Source organism: Leucopleurus acutus (assembly GCF_964270905.1).
Source record: "Leucopleurus acutus genome assembly, chromosome: 20".
Lineage (NCBI taxonomy): Eukaryota > Metazoa > Chordata > Mammalia > Artiodactyla > Delphinidae > Leucopleurus > Leucopleurus acutus.
This window is the reverse complement of record NC_139162.1, coordinates 42044345-42064144: the sequence shown is the minus strand read 5'-3', so window position 1 is coordinate 42064144 and position 19800 is coordinate 42044345. Positions and strand designations below refer to the sequence as shown.

Below are 19800 nucleotides of genomic sequence, written 5' to 3'. Positions count from 1 at the left end.
GGACCGGCGCTGGCCACCCTCTCTGGGTGCCGGTCCCACCCTGTCCACCTGGCCCTGAGTGTCCTGGGGCTGCTAGCCTCGCCGACACATGGCCTGCCCCCAACTCCACCCTCGTAGGATGGGGCGGGGGGGTTGCCAGCCTGAGGCCTTGTCTGGTGCTCAGGCTGAGCGCCCAGCGACCTCGAGTGAGGCTGAAGGTGGGGACTCCATGGAGCCCAGTGGCCAAGGCGGCTGTGCCCCAGTGACGGCCGAGGCTCCTGGAGGCGGCTCCCTGAGGGCCCTAGGCTCCAGCCCCTAAGGGCCTCCCTGGGCGCCAGGCAGGGCTGAGCCCCTGAGCTCTGCACAGCCTGCCCTCCTCGAAAGTTGGTTACTGGGAATACTCTGCATGGTGACCTTTGCCCCAGAAGGATGGGGCCAAGATGAGTTTGATTAGCAGCCTGGGGCTTGGACATCTGGGCTGCCACGGAGGTGGTCCCCTAGCGCTTGTAGCAGACAGGGCCACAGACCCCTGCCAGTTTGCCCATGAGGTAGTGCCAGCTGCATTTTCACCCCAGAAACCTTTGCTCCCCACAGAGGCTCCAGGGATGACTCAGCCCCATGCGGGGGTGTGCGGGGATGCCCCCCACCCCCAGCCTGAGGTGCTGAGGCAACGTTTGGACCTGAGCCTCAGTCTGGGGCTCACCGAGGCCGCCCCACGTCCGCTGCTGGGGACATAACGCTTTTCTCCTCCTGACGCCAAGGACCTTACTGGGCTCCCCTGGCCCCAGGAGCAGACACGACCTGGGCTGGGCCCTTGTGGTGACCATGGGTGACAGGAGCCTGCCCCTGAGGGCACAGTGGAGAGAAAGGAAGGGCCTCAAGTCCAGAGCCGTGCTGGGAAAGCCCTGCAGGAAGGGCTGCCCGGGACACGCCACTCTTGCCCCTCACCTCAGGCCCTTATGGCCTCAGCCAGTGCGAGGGCATCGTGTGTCCCCCGAAACCTTGCCCGGGGAAGCCCTGGCCAGGCTGCCAGACTCCGCAGCCCATTGCAACCTCCTTCTGAGCCACAGGCGTCTGGTGGCCCGACATGCACCGCCTGGCCGACCGCATCCATCTGGAGGAGCTGACCCGCATCGGCATCCTGACCGGCAGCGTGGACGCCATGGTCCAGGCCCACCTGGGAGCCGTGTTCATGCCTCATGGACTCGGCCACTTCATGGGCATCGATGTGCATGACGTGGGAGGCTACCCCGAGGTCAGTGTGGGCGCATCAGCCCGAGTGGCCTGCCTGTGAGCCGTAGCTGGGCTTGGCCCTCCCTGGGCTGGGCTGGGGCTCTGGGAGACGGCGGGGGTGAGGAGGAATGGGGTCCCGGTGAGGCCTGCTGCCCCTCCTCCCCCTTCACCCATTGGTTGGTCCTGGCCCAGGTCGCTGCCCTGATGTCCTCCGTGCCCAACGCCTCCCCACCGTGGCTGCCTCCACAGGACCTGGTGTGGGATGGGTGTGCTCTGCACAGAGCCCCGGGCTGTGCGCTGGGGGCAGCGCCTGTCCTGAAAGGTGGTAGAGTGTCAGTGTGCAGTGCACGGGGTCCCCACAGGGCAGCAGGAGCCGCAAAGCTGGGTCTTAGTGATGGGGCTGGCACTGCACCCGTCATGTCCTCGTGCCTCTGGCTTCATTCAGACGGGGTGATGAGGCTCCACCAGCTGGTGGCTGGCCCTGGTCCCTCCTGGGACTAGCTGAGCCCAGCGCCCCTCACAGGTCCTACTCCTGCTTCCTCCTTGGTGCAACCTCTGCCGGGGCCCCAGGCCCCTGGGCCAGCACGCTCTGCTGGCCTCCTTGTCTCTAGGATGTACCCTTGGCAGGGGAGGAAGGCTTGTGTGGGCGTCTCCAGGCCAGGCTTTCCCCTCCCCCTCCTACCGACCGACCCTTGAAAGGACCACCCAGACGGTGCTTGTGGCTTTGGGAGGCCCTGCCGCAGCCTTGCGGGGCAGGTGGCTGCAGCCTCCCTGGCCGGTGGGTGTGGGTGAGCCCGGCCCTGCCGTCTGGCCTGGTGCCCGCAGTGCAGGGGGCGGGTTATGCAATCGGTGCACGCCCTGGGGCCCACCAGCCAGTTAGCCAAGACTGGGCTTGGCCTCTTAGCTGCAGGGTATTTTGAAAGCTCTAAGAACGATATTTGGGGGTTGGGGGTGGGGGGCGGAATTGCTCAAGAGAAGCATTATTATTCAATTATTTTTTCCTCAAGTGTAAACAGTTAAATTTGGAGAAACAAAATCGGTTTTAATTTCCTAATTTCTATCCATCACATTGTGCGTAGGGAGCCAAGAGCTGGGCCTTCCAGACATTGTTAACTGAGGTTCGTTATTCATTAGTCTCCAAAGCACTTTTTTTCCACCAGAGAAAATTGGCAGCAAACTGTTTTCATCTTTTCCAGTAAGCAGTCCTTTGTGCTCGGAGTCTATTCTTCTGACAGATAAACATTGTGGAAAAAATATGGCTTTTCCTATAAAAGTCATTTGTTTTATTTCAGGCCTATAGACACATCTGGGTCTCTTCTGCCAGGAGCCCAGTAAAGTTGAGGCCCCGTTGAGCCCTGAGCCCAGGCAGAAGCCAGCGTGGACCCAGCATGGGCAGGGGCCCCTGAGCCCCAACAAGGCTGAAGTCCCCGGGCCCGAGGGGCTGGGCGCTCAGCTGCTTCCCTTTTAGGGGTCTTCTCCCCACTCAGCTCGGCCTCCATCCTTCTCCCAGCCCTGATCTGGCCATTCCTGGTGGACCCCATAGGGCAGACTCCCGAGAGCTAGCGCTCTGAAGGGGGGTGGGGGGTCATGGTCAGTGGGCCGGGGCACGCACATTCTCCTGTGCCCCACGGGATCCCTTCCATGCTCCCCTCACCCCCAGTCTGAGTCGTGGTCCTGAAATCTTCCCGAGGGAAGGCTGTCTGTACAAGTTGGAGCAGACCCTCCACCCTCGGTACACAGCTCTGGGGCAGCAGGGAGCCCACGGTGACCAAGGAGGTCAGGGGGACTTTGTCAGTCTCTGCCTCCGCCAGGCCCCTGGCTTTGACAACCTTGTAGTAGAGAGAAGGTGACGGCACCTGGGGGGCAGCATGAAGGGAAGGGACAGGAGGGGCTGCCCAGGGGCAGGCACGGGGCTTCAGATGGCAGGAGACAGGGCCCCGCCCCGCCCCACCAGCACCTCCCACCTGAGCACAGGGACTGTCATCCCAGACTGTGCCCTTCTATGTCCCCTGCCTTCCTGCCTAGCTCCTCCAGGCACATAGTAGTGTTTTGGGGTCAGGTACCACACCAGACAGGCTTCTGGGCCCAGAGCATGACCCATCAGGGGTCACAGGGCCTTAGTGTCCCCTCATCACCTCCGTCCCAGCCTGACTCACACCAGGTCAGGGCGGCTGCGCGTACCAGTTTCTACACGCCCCGCTGTCCCCGCCCTCATGGAATCACGCTCACAGCCTTCCCTGCTGTGCCCAGCCGTGGATGGAGGCTGAGCCAGCCCGTTTCTGGTTACCTTACATGAACCACTAATTGAAGTCTGATGTTCTTGGCCCCCAAACAGTCAGAAATGACAGCTCCATCTCCAGCAGCTGGGCTTCCAGGGGAGAGCTGCGAGCGGGGCAGGGCAAGCTCAGAGCCCGACCAGAAAGCTTGCCTGCTGCCCCACTCACTCACAGGCCTTGGCCAAGGATGGATGGGTGCCTCTGGGACCTGGGGAAGGCAGGGAGATTTCTGCAAGTGTCCGAGGTACCACCTGCCCTCCTGGCCCCGGTGGCCACGCCCATGTGAGTGTTGGCAGGGGAGGGGGGGTGGTGCCCCTGCAGGGCTGAGAGCCGGTCCCCATGGGTCAGTGGGGGCCCAGCACACGGGCATGGCGTGGAGCCGCCCACGTGCGCTTCTTGGGGCCCACACCCCCAGGCCATGCACAAGGGGTGAGCGTGTGTTTGTGCACACACGAGCCAGAGCTCGTACTGACGGCCCGCCCTGCCGACAGCACCTGTCCCTCCTCCTGGAAGGCCACGTGGAAAACCTAGGACTTGGCTTGTGGGGGGACCCAGGTCCAGCACTTCTGGGGCTGGTTTCCACCTGAGCTGCCTAGAAGAAAGCGCGCAGCCTGGGAGGCCCCGCAGGCCTTCTTAAAAGCTGCACAAGTTTGGCTTCTACTGTTCCTCTCGCGGGGAGAGGGCCTGGTTGAGGCAGCCGGACCCCCAGCCAGCCCCATGGGCCAGCAGGGGCAGCGTGACCTGGGTGTGTGCGCACGGGTGTCCACGGGGCACGGTTCTGAGGAGAAACAGGGGCAGGGATGTGAGAAATCTAGGGGAGCGTGCAGAGAGTGGAGGGTTTTATCTGGAGTGCCGTGGACAACACAGCAAGGCTGAGTCTGGGCTGGAGACCCCCATGGTCACAGAGCCTCCTACAGCTCCAGGGAGACCCATGGGGCCCGAGCCGGGCCCCACGTGTGGACGCCTGCACGGGCAAGGCGGGTGCCCCGCACGCTCACCTGTTTCCATCGTCCTCCCACCGATGCGGTGGCCCTGGGCTGGGGCTGCGCCCTCCTGGATCCCCCTCACTGCCCTCTCCCCCAGGGCGTGGACCGGGTGGACGAGCCCGGCCTGCGGCACCTGCGCACCGCTCGGCACCTGGAGCCGGGCATGGTGCTCACTGTGGAGCCCGGCATCTACTTCATTGACCACCTCCTGGACGAGGCCCTGGCTGACCCGGCCCGCGCCTGCTTCTTTAACCGCGAGGTCCTGCGACGCTTCCGTGGTTTTGGCGGGGTGAGTGCTGGTGGGCCCCGCGTCCCTGCTCCCTTGCTCCTTGCTGCGTGTCACCTCTTTGTCCTCCAGGACAGGAGGCACAGTCTTGACTTCCTCACTGGAGAGGGACCTGGCTTATCCTTTCTCATGGTCTGTCAGCTAACAGGAGCCTCAGCCCTCAACACAAGCAACTCAGATTCCTACAAAACCCCTGCCCACTCCAGGGGCTCCCAGCCACCGGGCAAGGGGCAAGGCCAGGGTGGGCAGGTGGCACGAGCAGGCCCCTGTGGGAGGCGCCTTCTTCCCAGCAGCTGCCCACAGAGGCCTTGAGGCCAGCCCCCCGCCCCCGGCAGTACTGACCACTCCTCAGAAAGGGCTCTTCCCTCTCGGCGGGGGTCAGCCTGGAGCCGTCGGGCCCAACCCTCAAACTTAGCGTGTGAGGCCAGCTCAGAAATAACGAGTGTCTGTCGTTCTGACCAGGTCCGGATCGAGGAGGACGTCGTGGTGACGGACAGTGGCATGGAGCTGCTGACCTGTGTGCCCCGCACAGTGGAGGAGGTTGAAGAATGCATGGCAGGCCGTGACAAGGCCTTTGCTCCCTTCTCTGGCCCAAAGTAGAGCCAGGGGCAAGCTCACCTCATGGACGGCGGCCTGGCGGTTGGCCCCCAGCGGTGCTCAGACATGCGGCGTCGGCTTTGATCACACCAAATATGCTGTTTCCCAGGGAGAAACTTTTTTATTAACCTTCTGTGGGATCACACCCTTAATCTGTTCTTAGACAGCGGCTTTTAAAATGCTAATTTTCAATTATCCCGTTATTTTGAAGAATCCTGTTCTTCACTAGCAACTAAATGTGTATCTTGCCGTCATTTGTATGCTGCTCAGGAAAGATGCCTTTCTCGTGTTTTCTCTCAAAATCAGTACACAGAATGGAATTTGCAATAAAAGATTTCCTAAAATGGACCTTTGTGCCCGGCTCCCTCTCCATTTGTTCCCTTTGCAGGTGAGCACTGCAGGGTTAGACCTGGAAACTGGCCCTGCAGAGACCCGGGAGTCTGGGCATAGGTGGGGCTGGGCCTCTGCCCACGTGAAGAGGGCTGTAGAGCAGGAAGCCTTTTTGGTACGGTTACTGCCTCAAAGCTGGATTTCTGAAGGGGGCAGAATTACGCAGCCCTTAAGGTACAGTTATCGACAACATGAGACTCGCAGATTCCTTGTCTGTGATTTCCTTCTCATGCGGGACAGGCTAGCAAAGCCAGCATCTGTTTGAGAGACACTGCCGCCTAAGGCAGCACCATGGCAAAGGTGAGCTTTCTGGTTCCTTCCACGTCTGCCAAGTCCATTTGTCTCCCCTAAGTGGAAGCCCACTGGCTGAACTCCACTCTGAGGCTGTGGAGCCATCCAGGGCCACCTGGGCCCAGTCCCTGCCAGTGGCAGAACACCTGGCCTTCCTCTGCCTGCCCACCTCTCCCACGGTCCCACAGAACCACCCCCACCCCTGCAGCGGGCTTCGAGAATTCTGCACACCATTCTAGGGTTCTCTCATCCGAGCCAAGGTGAAGGGCAGGTGAGAAGGACGGACGTCAGAGATGAAACCTTAATAGGGTGGGGAAACTCTGTAGCCCAAGCCAGAGACCGCTGAAGTCACTGAAGAGTTGAGTAAACTGATTTCTTCCTATGGCAGTAACACAGAAGTGCTTGTGATGTGGCCACATTAAAGCAGCATTAGTTTCAAATCACCATTTATCTTTTTCTTGCCTCTTAGATTTACATACCATCTTTTAAGGTTTCCTCCTGGTGCGCAGATATATTCCCTAAGTTATCTGTGGTATTAAGCAGTTTGAGTAATGATCGCCTGCGGGGCAGGAGTTTGAGTTTGCCAAATCCTTCTCTCCCCCAGCTGTATCTGCGAGCCATGCTCTAGTGCGCAGGGTTTCAGGTTCCCCCACCCCCAGGATAAAACCAGTTAAAGTTATAAAGTTAGGTTGGAACTCTAAGTAGACAGTTTAGTTTAGCTGTGTTAACTAAAAAACACACACATCTTTCTCCTTCCTCTCCTTTAGACGTTTTATACCAAGACTGCCCATTTCACATAAATGTTTGCTCTGATTATCATGTCGACAGGAAAGAACAAGGAGAAATCTCAGGAACTAAATGCTGTTTGTCCAAGAAGGACACTGGGGACAGAACTGGCTGCTTGGGCCCAGGTAGGCGAGTCAAAGGCATTCTTTGCAGGTACGGGTCTCAGGGAACCGCAGTAGCCACCTACTGTGCCCCATGTTCTAGAGAATGGTCCAATCCCTAAGTCTCCAACTTCTGCAGAAATTTGTACAGCTTCAGATATATTAGAGACCCTTCCAGAAAGCCATACAGTGCCGAAAGCTCTTCCAAAACCAGGAAAGATCTAGGTATTCGTTCAAGAAATGAGCATCTGCTATGTACCAACGTGGCATAAAGACATGACCCCTGCTCTCAGAGCCCAGTCTCCTGAGAGAGGCTTCCCCTTAAACACGCACAAATAGATCATCTCAAACGTTAGAACGTGCCAGGAAGGAAAGTAACAGGATTGACCTTATCTAGAAAGCCAGGGGGGCTGACGGGAAGGGAGGGAAGTGAAAAAGCAAGAGGAGATAAAGCATTCCAGACGTAAGGAGCTGTCCTAAGGCAGCCGGCCCTGGGCTAAAAAGTGCCGAGAAAAGCCCTGCAGCCAAAGCAAAGTGATGCAGGAGGGTGGAGGGGAATGAAGGCAGCAAGAGCAGAGCCACATCCCACGGAGACTGGGTCTCCCACGGAGTGCACCGGAGAACCATGAAGGTTCTGGAAAGCGTGCAACAGTCCAGGAAGACAGAAGCCAGGCAAAAGAGGGTGATGGCTCTGCACAAGGTGGGGAGGGGAGGTGAAGCAAATGTCACAGGATTCATTTAGGAGGCAGAACTGAACGGTGGTGATGTACAAAGGCACCTGGCTCCAACAGCTGCTTCAGAGGAAACAAGACTCGTGTAACTGGGCTGCAGGAAAGTGTGACGTGTGACAGCCTCGGGCCCGGTTCTCTGGACACCCCTGCACAATCTTCAGGTCTACAGCTCTGGGAGGAGTGGGGTGTTGCAGTCAAAGGATATTCAGGGTTGCTGCTCTCCTTTGAGTACGTGTAAAACGCATATGAACTCTTCAGATACTCACAGGCAGCCAAAGAGCAGTAGGTCTAAAGTGCTTTTACTGAAAAAGAGCCAGCACCCTCACAATCACGTCGATATAAAGTTCCCTGGATTCTAAATTACAACTAATTCATCAAAATGAAATGGGACGTATTACCCACAGAAATAATTACCGTACTACAGTTTTCACCAAGATGCAATAGAAATCTATTTCCCAAGACACGAAAGTCACTGAAGGATCACAGAAGACAAGTATCTATGGCATTTTCCCTTGAAACACTCAAATCAGCTTCTCGGACTCTTATGTATGAATTCATTTCGACAGACACCCTATGGCATTGTGTAAACGAAGACGACGCACATACTATAAACTGTACCGTTAGGGGAAAGGCTTTACTTTGACATTCCGTCAACCTCAAAGCCTCAGAACTTATTTCCTACCACCCTGTAGGTGGAGACCACACTCTGAGACGTCAGCTGTCTAAGCAGGATGCGAGTTATTGCTTCCTCTATTCTGGGGGACAAAGAATATTACTGAAAGGCACTCTAAATTCAGAGCAAACTAGGTTCCTATCATTAAGGGAAGTCTAGACTTGGGACAACAGTGCCTCTGCCTGCCCCCGTGCCCACCTCACCCCCCGCCCTGGGCTGGGAACAGAAAGGCAGCAGGGCATCTGCCTGCTCCTCAGAGCTGGTCAACATTTGCACTACATTCTTGGTATCTAACATAAAGAAACCCACAATGAAATACAGTCATTATTCCAAAGTTATTTTTATTTCAAATTCACTGAAAGAAATAAAATTATATTTAAAAAAATAGAGTAATCTCACAAACTGAGGAAAGCCAGGAACAAAAAGAACAAGTTAGATACTTCTTCCTGAGAGGCAGATCTAACAGCTATAGGACGGACTTTCTTCCTTCCTAGCTTTTGTCAAACAAAACAATTTTTCCTATTTCTAAGGCATCAAAAACACTCTTGAGTGTTTTAACTGGGTTGTTCAGGTACAAAGCTTCAAGCCCTCTAAGGGGGATCAAGAAACATCAAAAGCTGCTACCATTTCCTTTGTTGTAACACCAAACATTAAATTGTACATACTTCTACTTATGTAAATTTGAGAATTTCACACTCGTGACCTGAATTTCAAAAATCTAGTCATATTTTATTAAAATCTTACTACTTCTTGGTAAGAATGTCCAAAGTAACTGAGCTCACATCCCAGTAACTAAAAGGGGCCAGACAGCAGGAAGAACTGTTGGATCGCACCACCTGCAGCCAAGACCTGTCAGAAAACACCCATCCCGGAAGACTCACATGCAGCTAGAAATTTATACTAAAGCCTAATTCCTAAATCACTAGACCTGCCAGCAAAGGCAGATCGTATCCTAATGGTTCATATGTGACCTACAGGACAAAAGTTACAGAAGTCATATACAATTCCCAAACTTACCCATTCCCCATACTTGGTTTCCCTCCATTTTATACTGTTAAATCTATCAAACTAAAAACTTTCATTCCCAAACACTTCAGTGAGATAGTCAAGACAACGGTTAACATTTCTGTTCTATGCATGACTGCTGGTGCTAGTTTTGATTTGCATAGGTAAAAGGAAAGCCTGAATTTTTCCAAAAGGTACAATCTTATTTTCTTATTTGAAATAATTGAGTACATACCTGATGATTTCCCTAAAGCTTCTTTTCCAAGATAGTTAAGTCAATTCATATAATTGGTAACAATAAATTCCATGGGGACAACCATTTCTGAAAGATATTGTTTAGTAAATAAGAGATTAAAAATGTCGGTAGCACCTCTTATAGGTGCTTAAAGATTCAAGTGACCTAACTGCATCTCCAATGAGGTGCTATTAAAGATTCAGTAGGATTCTGTGGGTATCTCCTAGTTAGTTGTTTCAAACATCTATCAACCTACAAGTAGATCCGTACTCCAACCACAGTAAACCAATGTTGGACCCTAACAGGAAGCCCTATCCTGTCTCCTGGATCTATAGGGAGTTAACCGTCCTGGGACAGTCACTCTCATGGAACAATACAGGGCTCTTGTCACATGCAGAAGGGACTCTTGGTCTTTAATAATGACTTTGCTGAGTTGCAGGGCACTGTGATGTCTTCTTCCGCCCAGAAGGGCACAGACAGCACTCTTCCACCAACCCAAGGGTGCAACTTGAGTTACATCCTGGTTACGCTGTCCCAGGTCCTAGTATGAAACAACAATGTGGCCCAAAATGACCATGTTCAAATAAGATACCTGGTAACTTTTTAATCTGAAGTGACTCAGTCTCTTGTCACCAGCCTAGGTCACCCAAAAGCAAAAACCAAAAAAAGAGAAAAACACAAATTTGAGCTAGAATTGTTCTTTAAAAATAAAAAAGTCAACAAGGACAATCAAAACTACCAACACTTATATAAGCCAGACCCTAGAGACTTCCATCTTCAGTGACTGCCACTTTTTAGTCTTAACAAAAATGTTAATATCCTGAGTTTTATCAGTATTTTCTTGCTAAAATAATTTATGGGACATAAATGCATACAAATGAATAAAAAGTGGTACAAAAGTCTGGAAGAACAGCCCCACTAACTAGAAAATGTCGCAAAAACAATATAAAACGATGTGTTTAAGTGAAATAAATTAAAGGTTAAACCTTACACTTTCAAGTTTTCTTAGACTATTATTTTGGGCAATGGCATGGAGTTGATGATGTATTTTTCTAATAATCAGTTGTTTAAGATCAAATACCAAGTGATGGTTCACAAGAAATTTTTGCTTTTAAAAACCACAGCCCCACTGCAGTGTATTTGAACACAGGAGAAACTACCTGCTGAAATTAATATTCAAAATCCTAATCGGTAACTTGTGTGGCCATAAACTGTTAAGACGTTTTGTTTACTAACTTGGCTGTCCAAATGGTATGTTAAAAAAAAAAATGCTTACTTTACTAGCATCTGCAGAAACTAAAATTTTGGTACATAAGTTTCTCTAAACCACTGAGTTGTTTTTTTAATTTTAACAAAATAATGCCAATGCAATAACCCAAAGGTATCCCAAATGCTTTGCTTTTACTTTTAAAAAACTATTTGCTTCCTAAATGCTATTTATATTTTTAAGCCAGTTGGCTGCATACTGCCTTTAAAATGCAATGGAGTTCTTTACTTAACCTGACATCACTATTCAAAAACTTGTACTTGCCGGGGAAAACGGTACTAATTATGCTAAAACAAGGTTTATGCTATACATAAAATCACTCCAAATTATAAAGTGATTGGTTTCTATAGCTGTAAGCATTTTTAATACATAATTTAGGAAAAAGTCACACACAGATAAAGAGAGATGGCATTCAACTTTCTTTCATCCAATTAACCGTATCTATGAAAACCAAGACCCTTCTGCATGACTTGCCAGTTCCCCATTCCTTTTGTCAACCTAGAAAAGAAACATTTCTTGGGAAGTCAGGATTTATTAAGAACATCAAGCTCCAGGGCATTTTTTTTTTTTTTACCATATACCTTTAAAACTGTTTTTTATCCCCACAAAAATCCTTATCATTTAAAACCAGATATTCAAATTATATGGCTAACATTTTTAGCTAATCAACTCTTCAGTGCTGATTCTAGAAAACAACCTTCAATGGATCTTTGAATAATGGAGATTCAGCCGCTGATACGAGTAGTGTAGGCAGTCACACCTTTAACGTTCAAGCCACAAGTTGTGACGTTTGAAAGGGGTGAGGTCTACTGTCCTGCATTATCAGAATCTGTCGTATTTTCAGTGCTACTGGGTTGCACATTATCTGCGAGGTTGTGTGCATGCTCAAGAAATAAATCTTTCAGTACACTTAATTCCTTAGTCAGCAATTTAATTTTTGCTTCCAACCGTTCATTCTCTTCCTTGAGCTGATTCACTCTCTGCAGCGTATCCTGCGCTTTCTGCTTGCTTTTCAACCGGCTCTTTTTCACCGCCATGTTGTTCCTCTCTCTGCGCTGGCGATACTCGTCACTGCTGCGATCCACGGGCAAACTCTTTTTGCTCTGCTTGCTTGGAGGCACAGCTTTGCCTCCGCCCCCAGGGCCAGCGGGCACCAGCTGAGGAACCTGCTGTAAGCCGCTGGCATGAGCCTGAGTATGGATGACACTTATTCCATTCACGCCCGGGGTAGTGTTCTGCTGTGATACCTTGCTCATTTGGGCACGCTCCCTTGTCAACACAGAACAAGTAGAAATGAAGACAAGGTGATCAATGGTTTGATCTGCCAAGAAATCTTCACATGTACCTAGTTAAGAAATAAACTGCATTAAAATATCTGAAATGACAAGATCAAATAACATTAAACTTGCATGTACCTACTAGCAGGCCAATATTAATTGATTACGCTGAGAAAAGTCTAGACAACTGCCAACTGCTCCAATGTTTCAGAAGTCTAAGTCATGTAATTTAGAGAGGTAAGTTAATACAGACGCACCATACGGCCAAATTCAACCCACCTGAACCCCTGAGGGTACTGCCCATCTGTGCTTGTTATCAAAAATGGGAGGAAAAACAAAAGAATACCACTAATTAGGTAGCACATATGAACCAATAGCACTTGGCAATCTGCAAGAGAGAAATGTGCTATGTTTGGTTTAAACACAATGAGTTCAATTATGATAGGAGAGACACCTGCAATAAAAGAGGGAAAAAGTTTCAACTGTTGGCTCAAGTCAAAATAGAAGGCTGGAGCAGAGCGCCCAGCCCAGTCTCCAGTGCTCATCAGGAAGCACTGCACTACGATCTCTGCATGGTCCTTACTCTAATATGCAGAGACTGAGTCATCAAGGACTTGACTTCTCTCCCGGAGCGTAAGAATCTTTACAGGATATTTTGAAAAGGTGTTTTTTGCTTGTTTTTATTTTTTTCAATGACTTCAAATGAGAGTAGTTTACAGAGATTTTTTTAAGTTAGTTTCTTGGATCACAGATTTAGGAGCTCTGAGATACCCAATTTGCTTCCCCATCCCATCATGCTTCTCACAGTGTTTTTTAAATTCTCTACATAATTAGTAAACACATCTAAACACAGTCAGCCTAAAACCACAAGGAAAGAAACAAAAGCCCTGATGATGCATCCAAGGAGGTGCAAGCACTGGGACTCAGGCTGGACCAAGAGCCAGAGCAGCTGCAGCGCCTGCACCCACTTGACACTGCTCAAGGAGCACAGAGGAAACACCAATTCTGAAATATTGCGGCAGTGCTGCCCGTAGAAATGAAGTCACAGTTTCAGAACTAGTCATATTTGGATTACTATGAGTTCAACCAGTTCACTACAACTGCCTCAAGATGTGTCAAAAGCAGACCTATCCTATCATCGTGAGGCCACTTCAAGGCAAACTAAGCTGAGTGAAGCGTGCCCACCAAGAAGTCACAGCACTCTTGGAAACTGAGAAAGCAGTGTTAGGAACCATAAAACTATCCCGTTCTCTTCTCACAAAACTGCATCAGTGGAAAAAAACCCTGCAGCCAGAATTATGAACTGCCTCAAATGAGTACACCTTACAGTTCTTAAGCAAAGCTCAGTTAGTAAACACCAGTAGCTTCACCCAAACCTTTAGCTAGGCATTTCTGTATAAACACCATTTACTGGTCTGCTTTTTAAAAATCTTTGCTTTTAAAAAGGCCATATATCATTACTTTCCATTGTTTTTTCAAGCCACACAGGCAGCCCTGAGCTAGCCGGTCATCTGTTCTCACTTCGGTGCTAAGGAAACACCAAAAGCTTCCTTCCAAAACCATGATGGATATCTACTCCAAGTCTATCTTCAGTAATGGATATTTCACATTTCCCTTGATAATTTATCATGTTGCCTATTTTTTCTTCCAGTTAAAAAGTGGCAGTTCAGTATAATTTGAGCTACACTTACCACTAATAGTGTTAAAGGTCATCTATACCATTGCTTATCTATTTGGTATGAAGTGAAAAGTGTTTACTCAATTTTTATGAACTTGTTTACCACGTCTCCTGGGAATATCTCAACAATCATGATTATGTTCATCTTATTTATCTTCTTTTTTATGTTTTATATGTCAATTAGGTTTTTAGTCTTTAAAGCTACTCTCTAATAAACTCAGAGGTAACAATGATCCAAAGAAGTACAAACCAGGAACCAAGTCAGTTCTTGTCTTGGCTCTGACTTGCCCTGTTTCACTCTGGACATACCCCTTCCCTCTGTGAGCCTCGATTTCCCCATCTGCAAATGAGGGACGTAAAATGGTAAAATGCCTTCTGACTGTGACAATATACCACGAACTTCAGTCACCAAAAACTCTTATTATAGCCTCCAAATTTAGTGATGTTCATGCTCATTTTTGTTCTCAAAGATACCGGAGGGCTTCCCTGGTGGCGCAGTGGTTGAGAGTCCACCTGCCGATGCAGGGGACACGGGTTTGTGCCCCAGTCCGGGAAGATCCCACATGCCGCGGAGCGGCTGGGCCCGTGAGCCATGGCCACTGCGCCTGCACGTCCAGAGCCTGTGCTCCGCAACGGGAGAGGCCAGAGCAGTGAGAGGCCCGCGTACCGCAAATAAAAAAAAAAAAAAAAAAAAAAAAAGATACCGGAACAGGGAAGGGCTCTTTTACCTCAGTCTGACTCAAGGTAGTAGGCTGAACACAGTAGGCAAGGTTTTGAAAATGAGTCCTTCGGCTTGTAAAACAAAGAGTAATCATCAAACTGGTAAAAATGTAAGAAAAGGAAACTTGGAGATAATAAAAAGAACTCCAATTGTTTTTTGTTTTTTAAGTTCTCCAACCGAAGACAAGCCAATAAAGTAGCTCTTAAAGTGAAGAGCTATCCACTAAGGAAAGGGGGTCAGAGCTAAGTGGTCTAAGACTTAACGCCAAACATATTATCAATTTTGTTTTTTACACTGAGCAAAACAGCTGCCTCTATAAGTTACATATTTTAGTTTACACAGTTATCTGTGCTTTTGTTTCTTCCACTAACATTTACTGAGCACCTACAATGCACAAAAAGAAAATAAGTTTATTTCAAACCTGGATATTCAACCCTAAATGAAAGTCTGGCTCCTATGTGGACAAATACTATTCCAAAGTTCAGTCTCCAGGAAGCAGAGTGGCACCTCGTTTCCTTGCTGTGAATCATTCAAGCAGGAAGCAGGATAAAAACTGAAAAGCAGTGGTTCTCAGAGTGTGGTCCCTGAACCGGCAGCAGCAGCAGCAGCATCACCTTGTTAGAAATGCAAATTCTCGGGCTGCCCCAGACCTAGGAATCAGGAGCTCTAGGAATAGGGCTGGGCGATCTTGTTTTAACAGGACCTCCAAGTGATTCTGATGACACTGAAGTTTGACAGCCACTGCTACAAATCAACCATGGACCTTAAGAAAGGTGGACTGAGTGGGTAACATTTTTTAAATTCAAATTCCTTAATTCAAGTAATGTTCATTCAAATCAATGACACAGTGACAACTCAAAACGTTAAAATGAGTAAAACAAAATCAAAATTTTCTCAAGTTTCACTTGGGAAAATAAACCTCTCAAGGATTTTCCTAACCCTCTTGTCATTTTCTTCACATGTGTACAACCAGATATTCCTCCCCTGCCGCCCCAAATAAATTTTTAACTCCAATTTCCTCAACGAAGGTCTACACTCCAAAATATTCAGATGTTTGTCCCTTATTCCAAATCTGTTCAAATCACTGGTATCTGACAATTCTACCCACCCCCCACCCCCCCAAAACACCTCACCTCTACTATCCGTCTCCATCCCAATGCCACAGAATTACCTCAGGCTGACATCATCTCTCAGGGGCACAGCCTCCTCTGCCTGCACGTTATCTTTTCTTTGTGCTTCTGCCCAATTTGTTCCCCCAGTTTCTTGGTCAATGCCAGCTCGATAGTGCGCCTCCCTGTAGACTAAACTAGAGACAGAACTCTGTCTTTATCACCATATGCCCAGCATCTAGCGGTGGTGCTCAAGAAATATCTGTTGAATACAGCCTCAAAAGCCTAAGACAAAACACTTATTTTTACAAATGTCTTACATAAAAATGAGATTCTCTAGCATTAAAATCTCTTATAACACCATAATTAAATCAAGACTGTTACTAAGATATTATGGTCTCACCACCTAAAGTTCCTCGTCTTTCTTAATGGTATACAGGAAAATTAAAACATTTGCTACTTCTAGCCCCCAGCCTATACAGTGAACATCATTCTTGTCTGGTCTTTGCTTCATATCAGTAGAGAACCTTTATTTTCCATTTTGCCCAGTTATACTTCCCATAACCTCAAGTTCTTAGACATATGTTGCCAGGGTCTGACAACTCTGTACTACAAGTGAAGTGAAGGTAAGCAAAGTTAACAAACACCCAAATGAGCAGGATTTCTATTTATTTGCCACTGCTGGTTTCATGACCCAAAGCAGGGGTCCATGAAGGAGGGTACATCCCTTCAGGGAGTACATAAGTGGTCCACTGGAGTATGAGAAAAAAAATGTATGCTCTTTTGTCTTTTTTTAATGTCATCTTTTTACTCTACTTTTAGTGCCATTAACAACACACACAAATTAATACACACACATTGTTTATAAATATACATCTATTAAGGAGTCATGCTCAATTCTTTTTTCTTTTCTTTTTTTTTTCTTTTTTAACTGATAGGTCTGGAAAGCCAAAAAGACAGGAGACCAATGTACCTACCAGTATAAGAGCCCATGGAAGCACCCCCTCCTAAGAATACACAATAAACCTGGAATTGCGGCTACCTGCGTTTACCATTTCTGTGATCACGTGAGGCAATCTTAGGCCATAAGACCAAACTCAGCCCCATGAGGTCCTATTTATCTTTACCTAGGACTCACCAGGTGCTGTTTAAATCCCAAGGGATGAAACCACCTGTCCAAGATCAGACAACCTTGCTGACAGTCATGATGTGACCTTGAGAATTTAGAGGATATTCTGGGGGAAAAAATACTAAGTTTTGCTTCCACCTATGTTTTTCAGGGAGGTATTAAAATGACTGAATCCACCAAGTGTGCCCACCAGAAGCAGGACTCGAACTGAAAAATTCTTCAGCTCACTAGCATCCTGTAATTATTTAGCCTTGTTTACACTAAGTTTTTCCAAAACAGTGCTTCAGTTTTAATAGCTTATCCCAAATACTACTCAAGTAGTAACAGCTGACCAGATTTTAACTTTTAACTGTCAAGGGCTTTTAGATGCAGAATTTCTTAGTAAAGCAAACCTTTATACTATTTTATTTCAAAAGTTTCTTTGAGCGTCCCACATCCTATCTGAATTAAAGGACAATCTCTTCCAATAAGAATTCAACTGAGTGAGTGTACACTGGGAGAAAGAACTACCAATTTTTGTGTAACCCACCAAGGTTAAAACCATTCTGAAACGGACACATTTTAAGATGCCAGATGACAGCACAAACTTCAGACCAGAGGAAAGCCCAGCAATTAAACCTTCTGAAGAATAAAAACACACGAGCTTACTTGGAAGAACAGATTCTCCTTCCCCTCAAACATGCATTTCCATCCTCTCCATCTAGACACCTCTGCTGGTAATTTTCCTTACTGTGTTCCCTCCAAGCATACTAACGAAGCACTTCCTTTTTTTGCCCTTTTCTGTTCTAGTCAACTCGTGGTTGCTGCACGTTCATCCAACCTGTGTTCAACAGTCACCTGAAGGATATTCAAAGTACAGCTCCATAAGGAAGCACAATATTATTTGTGTAAAGTCACATATTTAAAACTCTACCGCCTTCCCTGACTACTCGACTAACTTCTAAAAAGGATTCTCGATTACCCGACACCGAGCAGTTTTGCAGGCGCAGGAAATATCCCAGGTGGCACTAAAGATACCGTCCACCTTCTGCTATTCTGGGAACACCCTTTATCCCCAGAGGCCAATACGAGCCTGGCTGGTCACACTGCACGTTGCACAAACAGAGGGCCGGGTTCTGGAGGGGGCACAGCCCGCTCGCATCCCGTCCCGGGCCGGCAGCAAGGGCGCTGGGGGAGCGCGGGGGTCTGCGGGTGGCGCCGCGGCGCTGGGCCGGGGCCAAGGATGAGATCAGCGGCCCCGCCGGGTGTTGCCGGCAGGTTGCATCACACGCCGCGCGGGGCCACCGCCCGCGCCGCGGGCCGCGCGGGGCCTTCCCGGCAAGCCGGCCGCCCAGGGCCGGGCCGGGTCTCCTAGGGCCGGGGCCGCGCCCACGCGAGCGGCCGGCGGCGCCGCGGCCTCCTCCTCCTCCCTCAGCCCGCCCGCAGCCTCCTTACCTGCGCCTCCAACCCGCCCGCCCCCAAGAGGCCTCCACTCCCAGCGGCCCCTCACGGCGCGGCCCGACCCAGGCCTCGCGGCCCGCGAGTCAGAGCGACGGTTACGAAACCGGCAGCCTCCGCCCGTTCCGCTGCCGCCGCCAGCGCCACCGGGTTCCCCTCCTCGCCGCGGCCGCGCGCCCGGCCGCGACCGCCGCCGCCATAACCAATGGGAGCGCCGACTTGCGGGGGACGAGCCCTCCCTCCGCGACAGACAGCGCTGCCAGCCAATCGCAGGCGGCCTGGCCGCGGGAGGCGGGCACGTGGCGGAGGCGTAGCCCACTGAGCGGTGGGGCGGGCGAGGCGGGAGCGACGGACTGGGGTTCCCCGGCTTATTGCGCGGGGCGGCACCCCAGCGGTAGGCGACCCGCTGCGAGAAAGGTTCTGTGAAAATTGGAGGCATTGGAGAACCGTAGCCTCGTGAAGGCAACTCCTGTCTTTGGAAAACACAATTTGCTGAGGTGATGTTTTGAACCATCGATTTCTGTTTTGGTTTCACCAAGTCCTCGGGGAGCCCCGCCTCAGAGTCGCTGCCGGGGACATTTTCCCGGAACGGCCCACCAGACTCGCCTCCCGGGACGCGGGGCGCCCGACGGTCGCTTCACTGTCGACGGCCCGCGCCCCTCGGAGGGAGCCTGGAGAGAAGTCCTGGACCTCACGGCTCTTGAAGGCAGCTGCAAACTTGTTGAAAGACGAAGGGTGCAAAATTTTCCCAGCGTAGGATTAGTGTTGATGTCACTGGTGCAGACTGTGGTTACGGAGAAATGAATTTACACGATCAATTCCCTTGTGCTATCCTCCAGGTGAACAGATTGAGAGACGTGAACTCAAAAAAAATGGATGGCAAACCAGCCTTATTTATCTAAGACGATTCACAGGAGGATCTGAAAGCGTATTACAACTGGGAAGCAGCGCGCTGGGTGGAGGCAGACAGGTTTGATTGCTTCCTTTTTAGCAATTCTTATCGTCTAAAAACTGGAGTCTTTGAAAGAGGAAAGGTTTCTTCATCACCCAGGCCATGGCATCACCTCTCCGCATAAGACGGTTTCGAGGAATCAGTAAAGAGATGATAAAACATTTGCGAAAAAAATAAAGAGATAAAAATTAAGAGGGCTGCAACTAAACGTGAACACTGAATACCACAGAAGCAGACTTGGTAGAATGACACAATATCATCAAAACCAGTACGTTTCTTTCACTTTGGCCCTTAGTGTTCTGAGTTGAAATTTCTTTGATCAAGATTTTAGCACTATTAAAACTGGATTCGATTTTGTTGCTCACAAAATTATAATTTTACATTCACCATGTCCTAATCACTTTAAAAATTGTATAGAAAAAAAAAAACACACAACCATATAGAGATGTTCATTTATCCCCTGGTTTGCTAACCACTCTGCCAAGCTGCTCTGTGTCTGTCTGGGCAGGCCTTCTTCCCCACTCAGCGGATTAGTCAATGCCAAGGAGACTAGAGTATTTATTTCCTCTTCAGCTGGTAGCTGGTAATTCTGTCTTCTCAGTTTACAAATATTTATTTGGTGCCAACTATATGCTAAGCTGTGGGGAATCAGCAACAAACA

At 49.4% G+C, this 19800-nt stretch overlaps 2 protein-coding genes across 3 annotated transcripts in view; one reads left to right on the top strand and one right to left on the bottom strand.

Annotated features, from left to right (window-relative positions):
* PEPD (peptidase D) overlaps positions 1-5692 on the top strand; it is a 114870-nt gene extending 109178 nt beyond the window's left edge. Inside the window, exons 13-15 of the mRNA XM_082863589.1 lie at positions 1050-1234; positions 4572-4763; positions 5223-5692. Of these exons, the coding sequence (XP_082719715.1) occupies positions 1050-1234; positions 4572-4763; positions 5223-5360 (515 nt within the window). The 3' untranslated portion in view covers positions 5361-5692. The remainder of the gene's footprint in view (positions 1-1049; positions 1235-4571; positions 4764-5222) is intronic.
* Positions 5693-11351: 5659 nt separating this feature from the next.
* Positions 11352-18341, bottom strand: CEBPG (CCAAT enhancer binding protein gamma). 2 transcript variants are annotated; one of them, XM_082863429.1, is made up of 2 exons: positions 18185-18341; positions 11352-12181 (listed from the first exon to the last, which is right to left on the bottom strand). In XM_082863429.1, the coding sequence occupies exon 2, from the start codon at positions 12090-12092 to the stop codon at positions 11643-11645; it is 450 nt and encodes a 149-aa protein (XP_082719555.1). In that variant the 5' UTR covers positions 12093-12181; positions 18185-18341; the 3' UTR covers positions 11352-11642. The 2 variants fall into 2 exon arrangements, with proteins under 2 accessions (XP_082719555.1, XP_082719556.1); XM_082863430.1 differs by lacking the exon at positions 18185-18341 and adding an exon at positions 17399-17700.
* Positions 18342-19800: the final 1459 nt, after the last annotated feature.